Source organism: Equus przewalskii, chromosome 31 (genome assembly GCF_037783145.1).
Source record: "Equus przewalskii isolate Varuska chromosome 31, EquPr2, whole genome shotgun sequence".
Taxonomy (NCBI): domain Eukaryota; kingdom Metazoa; phylum Chordata; class Mammalia; order Perissodactyla; family Equidae; genus Equus; species Equus przewalskii.
Window position 1 is genome coordinate 16,399,241 of NC_091861.1, and position 15,189 is coordinate 16,414,429.

General features: G+C 36.2%; 1 protein-coding gene across 1 annotated transcript in view; it reads left to right on the top strand.

The window, feature by feature from the left end:
• The window catches only part of USH2A (usherin), a 746,622-nt gene that overhangs the window by 531,295 nt on the left and 200,138 nt on the right, over positions 1–15,189 (top strand). The window contains exons 45-47 of the mRNA XM_070602521.1: positions 1,923–2,132; positions 3,460–3,662; positions 7,886–7,998. Coding sequence (XP_070458622.1) covers positions 1,923–2,132; positions 3,460–3,662; positions 7,886–7,998 — 526 coding nt within the window. The remainder of the gene's footprint in view (positions 1–1,922; positions 2,133–3,459; positions 3,663–7,885; positions 7,999–15,189) is intronic.

The window sequence follows — 15,189 nt, forward strand, 5'->3', positions numbered from 1 at the left end:
CCAATATTTTTAATGTATCCATATAAGTTGGATAAGCATATATATACTTATCCAACTTATGTATACGTTATTGTATAAAATGTGTACAACAGCCTGCTCACTTAAACTAAAATTCAAGAAGAACCTCAAATCTAGTACACTTTCCATTATACCTCAGCTGCCTCAAATTAATGAGTAATGATACCCTAAGCCAGCGGGAAATAGTTCTAATGACAGATGGAACTTTTGCACTCGCAGCACCGGTGGCTTTGCTGTACTTGACTAATAATATTATTTGGGAAAATATCGATGGACATGAATAGCCAGTTCCCGCCAATGCATTATTAATGACCTCATTGTTAAAGGTGCTTACATTTTGTGACATCAGAGAAAAGATACATCTCAGTCCTCAGTGTGTTCAAATTACCTGCTAAAGATCTCTTAACATAAACTCTCCCAGCTATGCTGGTGTGTCAAACTTTTTAAACTATTGCTAGAGATAAGATCAAAGCCATATCGTGCTTAGGAAACAAAAGTATTAAAAAAAGACAAACCAGCATTCAGCTTTTTTGCAAGAACACTAAGATCTTAATCAAAAGTGGTCCTTAAAGAAAGTCATACAGGGCCAGCCCCAGTGGCCTGGTGGTTAAGTTCACCACCCTCTGCTTCTGTGGCTGGGATTCGGATCCCAGGTGCAGACCTACACCACTTGTCTGTTAGCGACCGTGCTGTGGCAGTGGCCCACATAAAAGAAAAGAAGAGGAAGATTGGCAATGGATGTTAGCTCAGGACAAATCTTCCTCAGCCAAAGGGGAAAAAAAAAGTCATGCAGTTCTCAAAGCTATACTCCTTTACATGGTCATATGCTAAGATTTCACATTTTAGAGACACTGTACTTCAATAACCATGAGGAGAAATACCACCCTTTCCTCCTGATCTTCAGATTGTGCTGCTGAACTGTTTTTTGACACATTTATGTACAATTTTAGGAGGCTTGTGAACCAACATTCCACCCCCAATCCCAACACAAGCAAAGATAATAGTTCCTGCTAGGTTTTGAAAAATACTATTAAAGTAAGTAGAGAAGTATACTATGCCTACCTAAGAAAATATGGTTGTTTATGTCTTTTTTTAAAAGCATCATTGTAGGAAGATAATGAGAAGCAGAGCTTAGGGCAAGGAATAGAGAAATTGGGTGAAAGAGGGGACAGAAAATAGGACACTGGCCTTTGAAAGCATGAGGACTGAGGAATTGATGAATTATATTTGTGAGACAGTAAGTAATTGATTTTGGCATCCTTTTTGAGTTTGCCTACATGGTAGAAACACTATGAACTTGGGAGACAAGAATGAGAGCCTTGATAAACATTCAGATATTGTCCTAGGATCCTACTGAGTGAATCCTTAGGAGAACGTGCTAGGTTGCCCTGGTACATTGAGAGCATACATAAGGGGACATCTCTCTCAACATTCTTCTAGAATCCATTTAGCAGATTTTGTTAGCAAGTTAAAAAATGCTTCAAGTTCTAGGATCTGTGTGAGGAAAAGCCTTATTTGTATTAGGATACACTTCTCTCTAGGATTATGTAACATATGAACAAAAGTTGTTCCATGTATTATATATTTTTATTTTACTCTTAGTTTCCTTTAATACATGTTATATCAAAGTTTTGAAGATCAGATGAATAATTACAAGTAACATACTTAAACTATTTAAAGTATATTTTCCTATAAAGGTAAGACTGTACGCAATTAATTATGGGATATGGAGAAAATTAACTTTGTTTAAAAAAAAGGAAAACCAGCACCTCCATAAAGAAGTTTCCATAAGGTTTCCTTCTCCCCATTGTAGGAATAGCTACTGATAGGGTTTATTCTCCATCTGTGTCCCCTGAGACCCTTTTAGATCTGCCACATTTACAGTGTCCTGTGTTTATTAACAGCTTTTCGAGACCTACAAGGTGATGTTGAATATTATACACTTTTTTGGAATTCTGCTACCTCCAATGAATCTCTAAAAATCCTCCCAGATGTAAACTCTCATGCCATTGGCCACTTAAATCCAAACACAGAGTATCAGATTTTTATCTCTGTCTTCAATGGAGCCCACAGTATCAACAGTGAAGTACTGCATGCAACCACTCGCGATGGAGGTGAGTCCAGATTTCAAGGGATCCTGGGCTTCAGAGATGCAAATGAAATTGATTGATCCTTGCCGAGGTTGAGATCAGTCATCCCTCCATTATAAAATTTCCGGTGTTGGAGGGGAGTGGGCTGGGGCTAAAATGCTTAAGTGCTCGCTGTCGTCAAGTGGCAGATCAATAAGTGGTCCCATTGAGACAGGAGCACAAGCTCTAATAATGGTTTATTAGCCCAGTTTGTTCCTGTTCTTTTCAGTCAGTGTATGCTTAGCTTGGAGCTGAGTTCACATCGATAAATGGTGACATTTAGAAACATTTTTTTTTTTAAGATTTGCTCTCAGAAGCAGTATACTTTTCAAAATGACAGCCAAGCACGATGAGGGCCCTCCCTGAGTCACCAGAAATGGTAGGTGGAAGTTCAGCCACTGAGAAAAATTGCCTATGACTCATTTCTAAGCCAGTTAGCAAGGGGAGGAAGCAAAGGAAGTAACTTGTGAATCTGAAATGTGTTTGGAATGGTCTTTCTAATCTTTTTGGCTTTATAAAGTCTCATTATAAACATTATAATATCATTACCTCCCAAGCAAGCGTTCCAGGTCATTAGCAGAGCACTTTCAGTGTGGAACCCATTTCCCTTTGTGGTGCCAAAGGTTGACACCTTTTGTTTATAAAATAGAACGGATCACAAGGACAATTTTTCAACCAGTTAAGATGGGTTCTTAAGATAAAAATAGGTCTTTGCTTAGTTATTTCTGACATGCTTGAATAATTGTGTAATTTAACGCCAAGCAAGATTTTTTTCTAATGTTAGATTTCATCATTACCTATGGTAATCAACATTCAAAATCATTTACATAATGACAATATTGCATTATTACTTCATATTGCTTGAGTTACAAGCTAGTAACGTCAAATGATTTTTCACATTCCACCAGCCTCAATATATTTCAGTTTTCTTTTTTGCTTAAGGAGCAAATTTTCTTTCCTTTTTTTTTTTTTTTTTTTTTAACCCTGGGAGGCATGGAGTGAAGGGATGGGAAAAGAGACGAATAATAGACATGTGTTAGTGGTGCAGATGGGTTAATAATTGATCATCATATCCCACTGGTCACATAGTATTGAAGATTAGCACTATGTTGGTGGTATAAAGCATTTTACCACCAATTCTTATGGTTTCTAACTGAGAGCATAATAAGGCAATTTACAGAGGAATACAGACTGTGATAACTTTATCAGAGGAAAGCAGATAAGCAAAACCTAAATACTTATCTGCCTTTAGTTTAACAAGTGCTTTTTCAGAGACAGCTGGAGTTTATTCAGTTTCTTCCTTTAATTCTAGAGCCTCAGGGCGTGCTTCCTCCAGAGGTTGTCATCATCAACAGTACAGCTGTACGTGTCATCTGGACATCTCCTTCAAACCCAAATGGTGTTGTCACGGAATATTCTGTCTATGTAAATAATCAGCTCTACAAGACTGGAAAGAATGTGCCCGGGTCTTTCATTCTGCGAGACCTGGCTCCCTTTACTATCTATGACATTCAGGTTAGAACATTGTTTTTGGATGGTGAAGCTTAAGGGTATGCAAATAAAATCTCTAAGTGGCTATTTTCCATCTTGGTTACAGATTATTTATTTCACAAGGAAAGGGGGACAAAGAGGGAAATTGATCAGGACTAAATCTGTTTGCTGGGGGCAAACCCATGAGTCTCCGGAGAGAAAGTAATAATATGAAAAATGATGCTGAGGAGGATGGTGATGATATTCTCACTGGCAAAATGCAGTCGTTCATATTTGCAGTAAATCTTGCCAAGCTGTTTACCTTTTTCCTATTTTGTTTTTACTGACATCAAGATCAAAATCAGTCTATGAACATGGAGACGTTTTTTCTATTCCTCTTTCTGCTATTTACTAATTTAATAACTAGAGAAGTTATGCAACCTCATTTGGTGTCACATCTCTTTTGTAAGGGCAGTGGACTAGATGACTGAGGACATTTCATCCACCTCTAGAATTTTGTGATTCTGAATACAAGAAAACGTGAATGAATATATGGCAGATAAAAAAAGTATTAAAAGATTTTATCTGACGATGAAAAGAATCTATCTGTTTATCATTCAACAAACGTTCCATGACCCTCTCCTATGTAAGGGCAGTTGTTGTATTTAAATGTCTTTATCCTTGTGCCTCTGGGAATCTGGTGAAGTCAGCGCACGTTGCCCTAGAAAAATATGTATGTACTTATATGATAAAAGTTAACATGCAACTTCAGAGGATGCATTGACCATCTGAGGCCCAACTCATAGAACTCTTCGAGATCTACTGACCTTAAATGCAAAAGCAAAATACGGAGAATACTAAGGTATATAAAACAAGGCATTTATCCTCTGGGAATTAAAAATCTTGTGAGAGTGCTGAAATGTAAAAGATAACAAGGCCAAACATGGAAATTAATGGTAAAAACAGAGTGCTTCAGAAGCTCAAAGTTTATAGAGAAGGGTTGCAATTTAGTAATTTTTTTTAAAACACTGTGCGACTTCTAAAATTCATAAGAGCTTTGGAAATAATTTTCAGAAGATGTTAAACGTAGAAATTTTATTTGACCACAGAAACTTTTTTTTTTTAAAGATTAGCACCTGAGCTAACAACTATTGCCAATCTTCTTTCTTTCTTTCTTTTTTTTTCATTCTTCTCTCCAAAGCTCCCTAGTACATAGTTGTATATTCTAGTTGTGAGTGCCTCTGGTTTTGTTACGTGGGACGCCGCCTCAGCATGGCCTGATGAGCAGTGCTAGGTTGGTGCCCGGGATCTGAACTGGTGAAATGCTGGGCACGAGAACTTAACCACTCGGCCACGGGGCCGGCCCCAAGTGCTGCCTCTTTTATTTTCCCATCCCCTTCTTTCTGCCATATTTGAAAGTGGAACACACAAAATCGTCTGGCTACACCAATGGTTTAGCCTCTCCCACGACTACGCCTGACTTCCTAAGAAAACAAAATAAAAAGATAGTTGACAAAAAAAGAAAGGCACATTGATTTTCATCGCACTCCATGATTTCCATCAACCCACCTGAAGATCTTAGTATAGCACATGTGTTTACATCTTAGCACACACATGATGTTGATGTTCTCGGTCTTAGAGTGAGTCCATATGTGTATGTAGAACATAGGTCAAATTATAAAATAAAAATCACATTCAAGATAATTAGAAATATATTTTTATGAACAAGATTAGCATAGGAAGGTGACGGAGGATTGGCTGTCCTATCCTCTTTTGGACTCTAGTGGAGAAAGCTGACTGAGTCCTCAAAATGCAGCGTATTCATTCGCTTATTGGGACTCAAATACAACCTACAGGTAAGATCATTGGGTGCTGGACGCATATGTCCAGCTCCAGCTTTCTGACCATGGAGTCGACATTTAAGTGTTTCAGACGTGTTCTACTATGAAAGGCTGACTCATACCTACTGGTTTGAATCAGCAGTGACCTGAGGAGAGTTCATTTTGATCAGATTTGGAACGTGGAAATGGATGAGGAGACAAAAGACCAAATTAGAATCTAATACTTAAATTTTTTTATAAGTAACTAAGATGTTCTTATTCTATTTCTTTTTTTTTTTTTTGAGGAAGATCAGCCCTGAGCTAGCATCCACGCCCATCTTTCTCTACTTAAATGTGAGACACCTACCACAGCATGGCTTGATAAGCAGTGTGTAGGTCTTCACCCGGGATACGAACTGGTGAACCCCTGGCTGCCAAAGCAGAATGTACAAACTTAACTGCCGCGCCACCAGGCCGGCCCCAAGATGTTCTTATTATTGATAACGATACTCTTGTGAAGCTCTTCACAGCCCAGGAATACTGAAATAATTGTTGCATTGCTGGAAATCTGAATATCAAGTTTCACTGATTTTCATTTATGGTGTCAAAGATAATTTGGCTCCATTTAAAATATGCACTTAATTGATATGCCTAATACTTTAAAACAAGTTTCTCTTTGCTAATCCCTTCTGTAAAATAGCCATTGATTTTAAAGCAGACATGTCGATGCACCAAAGTATCTACTTTTTTTAATGAATCCATTTATATTTCCTTTTTTAAATGGAATAATAATTTCCGTTTTTGATTAAATTTTTTCTTTTTAATGTAAATATGTAAACCTTTATGTTCGTGTTTCATCCACATGTTATATAATATAGCTATAGCACCAGAAATATGCCCCAAAGATGGAGATTTGAAATATTACATTAGTAAGAATGAGAAAAATATTAACACATTTCTCTAAAGTTGAAAGAAAAACTTTCTGGAAAATCACTTAAATACACCTAAGTGGTTTAGAACTTAAAGCTATGCTTAATATTTAGATGATAAGGCAATGGGATACAGTAAAGCCCAAATCAGATATTATATATCTTAACAGCTTGATCATATTCCCTGATTTCTCTGACCCCCAATTTGCAAACTTATGAAAATGGAGTTGTAAGGACTCAATAAAATTATTAGTGCAAGTACCCATCATAATACTTGCCACATATTATTTATGTAATAAAATCAGTTAAGTTGATTTCGAATTATCTCATTATGCATCATATAGTTAAATATTTCCCAATATGTATGAAGTTTTATTGTGATTAATTCTATTACAGCAAGTATATTTTAAGTTCATCTGCCTTTAAGTTATTTGGGGTTTAATTGGACATCTCAGAGTGGAGGGCCTTGATAGCATTTAAATATCTATTAAATATTACCTCGAAATAGTATATGGCATAAATAAATAACATAACTTAAACAGCATTATAAAAATATGCCTCAACTCTCATTGAGGTGCAAACTGCCCCATGAATAAAATAGCATAGCTACTAAATAGAATGAGAAGTACATTTGTCTTTCCTCAAATGCCGGCGGGAATTCAGAGAAGTCCTTTGCTTGAAAGCTCAGTATGAGTGTTTAAGATTCCTCAGTATCCAGCTTCCCTCTTCCATTTATGTATTAGATGCCGAAAGTAAATTAGCATCGGAAAAAAGTACAGTTCCTCCTTGGTTTATCCTCTAATTGAGAGCAGAATGATGTCGCTTTGCGGATGTTCCACAAGCAATCTTTTGTACCTTCATTTGTCTCTCCTCCCTCTTGCTGAATATGTTCTTTTTGTGTTACTAATGCTTGATGAACCCGATTTCTAATCTTTAACTATTCCACCCTCCTCAGTTTTTATTCCTATTAGGTGGCAGAATTAAAGGGGTGAATGATGATTTCCTGCTGTGATTAAGGTAAAAATACAATGGCAGCCGGAACAAATGGATGCAAAATAGCTCAGCCATATTGGAAGGCTTCTCTAAGCCTCATTTTTCTTCCATTAGACATTAGCATTTAGGCTATTTGTTGTGAAGTGTCAAGACTTCCAGAAGATATCATCATTACACTACCTGGTTATAGATTTAGAGAGCAGTAGTCAGTGATAAACTATTATGCTTGCAACCTGCCACCTAGGCACCTTCTGTTCCTTAACTGGGTTCCAGATAGGTTAATATGTCTGTCTCTTTCTGAATAGTTGGAACCAAAAGCTAAACATCACTATTTTAATCACTAACTCGATTATTCTGAGCCCAATTAACATCAATTAACATCAAAAATTAATATTTATTAAGCCCCAAGAGGCTATAAAGAACTATAAGACATTCATAACAAACCAGGGTGGGTGGGATTCAGTCCATCCGAAGTCTGTATTTGGAAGACAGCTGGATTTATTCATTTCTCAACTAATGTTTGCAGGTTGAAGTCTGCACAAATTATGCCTGTGTGAAAAGCAATGGAACCCAAATTACCACCGTGGAAGACACGCCAAGTGATATACCAACACCCACAATTCATGGCATCACTTCAAGGTACAGATCTTTTGTCAGTTATTCTAAAGAACTAATCATAAGCAATGAAAATAAAAATCAAAGCTATATTCCCAGCCGTGACAATCTCGTTTAATAAGCTGCTGTAAATAGGTGTGTGAATCAAATTTTTCATTTCATGAGGTGTTGATCTTCATGGACACATCCCTTAGCATCTAAGCTTTGGTGTCCCTGACTTCCCAGCCTCACTTCCCTTTATTTAGTAATCTGTGAACAAATGCTTAAATGCGCAAGAGTTTCTTTATTTAAATGTATCCTTTAGTGAATTCTTTTGAGGGCAGAGAACACAATTTTTTTTAACTTTTTATTGAGATTATGATAGTTTACAACCTCGTAAAATTTCAGTTGTACATTTTTGTTTGTCAGTGGTGTTGTAGGTGCGCCACTTCATGCTTTGTGCCCACCCTCTACGCTCCCTTTCCCCTGGTAGCCACTAATCTGTTCTCTTTGTCCACATGTTTAACTTCCACATATGAGTGGAGTCATACAGAGATTGTCTTTCTCTATCTGGCTTATTTCACTTAACATAATACCCTCAAGGTCCATCCATGTTGTTGTGAATGGGGCAATTTTATCCTTTTTTATGGATAAGTAGTATTTCATTGTATATATATACTATATCTTCTTTATCTAATCATCAGTTGATGGGCACTTAGGTTGCTTCCATGTCTTGGCTATTATAAATAATGCTGCAATGAACATAGGGGTACATGGGACTTTTGGAATTGCTTATTTCAAGTTCTTTGGGTAGATACCCAGTAGTAGGGTGGCTGGGTCATATGGTATTTCTATTTTTAATTTTTTGAGAAATCTCCATACTGTTTTCCATAGCGACTGCACCAGTTTGCCTTCCCGCCAGCGGTGTAGGAGGGCTCCTTTTTCTCCACAACCTCTCCAACATTTCTTACTTTTTGTTTTGGTTACTTTTGCCATTCTAATGGGTGTAAGGTGATATCTTACTGTAGTTTTGATTTGCATTTCCCTGGTGATCAGTGATGATGAACATCTTTCCATGTGCCTATTGGCCATCCATGTGTCTTCCAGAGAACACAATTTTAATTAGAATGACTACTTTCTAACTTAATCTCTTTGAAAAAAGTTAAATTTACATATGTCAGATTGCCCTAAAACTAGAAATATCTATAAAATAAATAGGAGAGAGAATCTTTGGATAACCATTACCAATTTTATCGGATTCTTCAAAGAATCCTTTTCTTTGTCTTTTGTTGCTGAGAAATGACCATAGTTTGAAAGTGAGTCTCGTTTCAATTTCATATTAGCAATAATAATAATAAAAAGGAGATTTTACATCGTTTTCCAAAACAAAAGTGAGATGACAATTGTTCATCCCTTTACATCAAGTTGAGGCTGGAGAAAGAAATCTGAGTGCTCCCACATCATACTTTTACCTCAGCCAAGTGAATCACGCTCCATCTAGACATTATGCACTCACACACACACACACACACACACACAGATTAAAATAATCAATCTATTATGAAATATTTCAATTTGGAGGATTCCTGTATGACATCTTAAAATTTCTAGGTCTTTTTTAAAATCAGTTAAAAAATATCTGTATTGATTTGGGGAACTAATGATTAGAATAATTAGAAAAACCCAAGTAATTAGATTCTTAGCTGTTCAGGGCAAAAATCATGTCTTGTCTTCTTGAGTACGTCTTGTATCAAACACATGATAGATATTTATCTAATTTCAGATGTGCTAATTAACTGAGAATCCTCTCAGCAGACTTTCCCTACCTGTCGAAAGAATTCCCTGCTATGCAGAGGGGAGATGGTCAAGCGAAAGGGGCACCAGAGACCTTTATTTATTCTTTCAGCAAATACATTTGTGGCTAAAATAATATAAGAGGCAAAAGTAATACAAAAAAATATAAGGCATGGTTCTAAATTTTCTCAGTTCCAACCTCCTCTGGGAGACGCCGCCCTAAACAAATGTTTATAAAACTTTGTGGAAAACACCACAATAGAGTTTTATAATGTGCAAAAAGAGCATAGAGAGAAAAGTACCAAATTCTGCCAAGGATTATCAGTGAAGGCATCATGGAAGATTGTGACATTTGAGTTCAGTCTTCAAGAACTCAAGGAAGAATTATATTTAGGTGGATGGATGTTGTCAAATTTCTTGTCTGTTGGCATCTGCATGACTCAAGGCCAGGTGAATGGCAGAAGGGAATATGTTTTAGCTTGCATATTTATATGTAGCTAAAAATAATCTATAAGCTTTATTAGAAGTTGAACAAAGGCCCATATGTGTCTGTGTCTCTAGGATATTTTTTTTCCTTTAAGAAGATTCTTGCTGATGACAACAGAGAAAAAATATTTTTCAGTTGTGGTTAGAGATGGCTTATTTCCAAATATACTAAATTGCTGGCAAAAACATAAAAAAGGGTGTTATACAACAAGAGCAAGGAAAATGTCAAAGCAGACAAAAACAGAAGAGAGATTTTAACACAGTTTTGGAAGCGATATTTGGCAGACAGGCAAATGAGTTAGTGGAGAAATTTACAACCAAAGTGTTGGTTTGCGGAGGGAGGTAATGACACGAAACAAACTAATTTGCCCTGCAGAGAATGTCAGCATCTGAGCACTTACCAGCTTTAAGGATTGTGAAGAAGAGGAAGATAGGGTGAGACTGAAAGCTGAAATCATGGGATTGGCTGAAAGTCTGAACAAAAGTGGCGGGAACCTGTAGAGAATTGGGGTTCTCCAGAGAAACAGAACCAAAAGTGAAGACCCAGGATAACCAGGAGTGAAAGTCCCGGGCCAAGTCTGAGAGGCGGAGAAGACCCATGTCTTGACTTGAGTAGTCAGGCAGGAAAAGAGCATTCCCCCTTCCTCCGCCTTTTTGTTCTATTCAGACCCTCAGCTCGTTGGATGACGCCAACCTCCATTGAGGAGAGTAATCCTCTTTAGTGACTCGACTGATTGAAGTGTTAATCTCATCAGAAACCTTGCAGATACACTCAGACAGAATATTTAGCCAAATATCTGGGCACCTTGTGGCCCAGTGAAGTTGACACATAAAGTTAACCATCACAGAATTCAAGGTCCTCTGCCTGCATATTATGTATCCAAGTGTCTATTTCTCTTCCTCCATGTGGCATATTCCATCACCAGGAGATGAGAAGTTTATTCTCTGGAGAAATTGCCCAGAGGTACTTAGGAATTAGGACTATTAGGCACAGGCGAAAGCCAGGTGGAGGGGAAAGGGAAAAATCATGATAAAGTGGAAGACTACACTTGAAATAATGGAAGCTTCAGCTGCTTTCCCCCACTCTGTTCTCAGAAACACATATCCAGTCATAAATGCTCCCAGACAGAAAATTGGGCATCCTTCTCTGAAAAAGCTCGAATGGCCCCAAATAAAATACCTCCAGAAGCTAGCACATGGGAATCCCCTAACAGAAAAGACAGCTTGCCACCCGGTCACTCATAGGGAAGTCAACCAGTCAAGAAGCCTAACTCACCTAGAAAGCTTGTAGTCATCTTTTTTGGTATATCACTCTCAAAGACAAACAGGTCCAAAATAAACAAAGGAAGAGGAATAATTCAACAGACACAGAGACAAGGCAGGGTGAGGAAAAAATCAATAATAACCTCAGAGAGATAAAAAGAAATTCTCTATCTGTGGAACAGAAACAGGGTATTTGAAAAAAGAATAGTCAAAGGTGGTGGGGTGCTCATGGAAATTGAGTGTGAAGGCCGAATTAAAACTTTGGAAGAAAATTTAAGAGAATGTCTCTTAAATAATAAGATTTACAGAAGAGAACAGAGGAAAAAGAGGGGAGAAAATAAACAAAGAAAAATGACAAGAAATGTCTTACAAGAAAGTCACCGGTGTGCAGATTAAAAGATTCTGTAGCTATCAGCATAATGACTGAGAAAATGGCCACGTAAAGGAATATTATCAGGAAATTTCAAAATACCAGGCTAAGGGGGCCAACCTGCTGGTGTAGTGCTTAAGTTTGCACACTCTGCTTTGACAGCGAGGGGTTCACATGTTCGGATCCCAGGCGCGGACCTACACACCACTCATCAGGCCATTCTGTGGCAATGTCCCACATACAAAATACAGGAAGATTCCCACAGATTTTAGCTGAGGGCCAATCTTCCTCACCAAAAAACAAACAAACAAAAACAATATCAGTTTAAAAAACACATCCAAAAAGCTTCCAAGAGGAAAAGACAGATCATGTACACACTGCTTTGAAAAATTGAATGGAAAATTTGAATGGATCATCAGACTTCCAAACAGCAACATTTGTTGCTAAGAAACAATGGAGCAACGCCTTCAAAACTCTGAATTTAAAAAATATTTCATCTTAGCATCTCTTAGTCAAATGTCAATTAAACATGGGATAAGAATAAAGGCAATTTAAGACATGCAAAGGGAAAAAATACAGATTCGATTAAAAACTGACAAGGATGTGAAGAGAAGAGCCTACTTTTAACAATGAATTAAACTTCTGAAAAGATTTTTGGATTGCCTGAATTTCTTTATTTTTAATTATCCTCTCACATTTAAAAATTTTTTAAAAATATATATATGATAAAATACACCATTTTGCTCCACATTTCTGTGAATTTGGACAAATGCATAGAGTTGTGTAAACACCAGCACGATCAAGCTATCAGTTTCATTATGTCAAAATATCCCTCATATTGCTCCTTTATAGCCAATCCCCCCGTCGCTCTCCCCCAAACTGAGCAAACACAGCTCTGTCCTCGCCTCTATAATTTTTCCTGTTCTATATTTTCATATAAGTAGAATCACACAATATGTAGCCACTGAAGTCTGGCTTCTGTCACTTAACATAAGGCATTTAAGATTCATCCATGTTGTATTGTTCATATCAATAGTTTGTTACTTTTTGTTGCTGAATAGTATTCCATTGTATGAATATACCACGGTTTGTGTACAATTTGGGTGGTTTCCAGTTCTTAGCGACTATGAATAAAGTTATTATAAACATTCGTGAACATAGATTCTAGTTTCACGTAGATAGATACCTAGGAGCTGGATTTCTGAGTCATATGATAATTCTATATTTTACTTACTGTATAAGAAACTGCCAAATCCATTTACAAACTGACTGTGACATCTTGCATTCCTACTAGCATTGCATGAGAATTCCAGGTGCTGCTCATCTTTGCTAGAACCTGATATTCTGTGACATTTTTTTTCTTTTCTTTTTCGTCACTTTTATAGTTGTTTAGTGGTATGTTGCTATGATTTTAATTTACTTTTCCCCTGATGACTAATAATATTCACCATCTTTCCATATGCTTATTTGGCATTTGTTTATTTACTTTGGTGAAGCGACTATTCAAATATTGTTAATGTTTTAACTGGATTTGTTGTTTTCTTGTTGAATTCCAAGTTTTAAAGCTATATTTTGGATATGAAGTTTTTGTCAGATATGTGATTTGCAAATGTTTTCCACTACCTGTGGCTTGTCTTTTCTTTCTCTTAATTGTGTTTATTTGCAGAGAAAAAGTTCTAAATTTCAATAAAGTCCAATTTATCTTCTTTTTTGTTTATTAATTGTGCATTTGGTGTTGTATCTAAGAATTCCTTACCTGACCCAAGTCACAAAGGTTTTCTTCTATTTTTTTCTAGAAGTTTTGCATGTTTACATTTTGAATTTATGTCTGTGATCCATTTTATGTTAATTTTTGTATAAATTGAGGTGTGAGTCAAGGTTAACTTTTTTGCATATGGGTGTCCAACTTTTCCAACACAATTTGTTGGAAAGCGTATTTCTTCCCCATTGAATTTATTTGGGACATTTGTCAAAAATCAATTTAATATGTTTTGTAGGTCATTCTTGAACTCTCCATTCCATTCAATTAATCAAAGTGTGTATCCGTTTACCAATATTACACAATCTTGATTATTGTAGCTTTACAGTTAAGTGATAAAGTCATGTATTGTGAGTTTTCCAAGTTTGACCTTTTTAAAAATTGTTTTGGCTTTTCTCATTAATTTGCCTTTCCATATAAATTTTGGAATCAGCTTGTTAATATCAACAAAATCCTTCTTTGATTTTGATTAGAACTGCATTTAACATATAGATCAATTAACATCTTAATGCTGTCAAATCTTCCAATTCATTTATTTGGGTCCTCTTTCATTTATTTCATCAGTGTTTTATAGAATTCGATGTTCAGATACTACACATATTTCATTAGATTTATACCTAATTATTTATTTTGGGGGCTGCTATTATTACTGGTTCTTTTAAAAAACTGAAATCTAATTGTTTTTTGCTAGTGTGTAAAAACACAATTTTGGTATAATGACCTTGTATTCAGCAACCTGGCTAAATTCGTTATTAGTTTTAGGACGTTTTTGTAGATTCCCTGGGTTTACATAGATTATCTGCAAAAAGAAACAGATTATTTCTTCCTTTTCAATCTATATGCCTTTTGTTTCTCTTTCTTACCTTATTGCATTGGCTAGTTCAATAAGGTGGACATCCTTGATTTCTTCCCATTCTTTGAAAGAAAGCTTTCCCTCTTTACCATTAGATATGATGTTAACTATGGATAACTTTGGAGATTCCTTTTATCACGTTGAAGATTTTCCTTTTATTTTTAGTTGCTGAGAGTTCTTATCATAAATGGACATTGAATTTTGTTAAGTGCTTTTTCTGCATTTTTAATTTGTTAGTATGGTTAATTGATTGATTTCAAACAATTAACTAGCCTATATTTTCTGGATAAATCCCAGTTGGTTGTGATATATTTTCCTTTTTATATATTACTGGATACAACTTACTATTATCTTGTGAACGTGTACGTCAATCCTCATAAATGGTATTGAACTGTGTTTTCATCTCTTGTAATGTCTTTGCCTGGTTTTGGTAACGTGGTAATTCTGGTCCCATAAAATGAATTGGGAAATGTTCCCTCTTCTTCTATTTTCTGGAAGATATTGTATGAAAATGTTGGTAGATCTTACCAGTGAAACCACCTTTGCCTGGAGTTTTCCTTGTTGAAAGATTTTTGACTCAGAATTCAATTTCCTTAATATAGGATGATTCAGGCTATCTGTTTTTTCTTGAGTGAGATTTATTATCTTGTATTTGAAAAAATTGGTTAATTTCACCTAATTTGTCATATTTATGGGCAGGAAGTTGCTTTT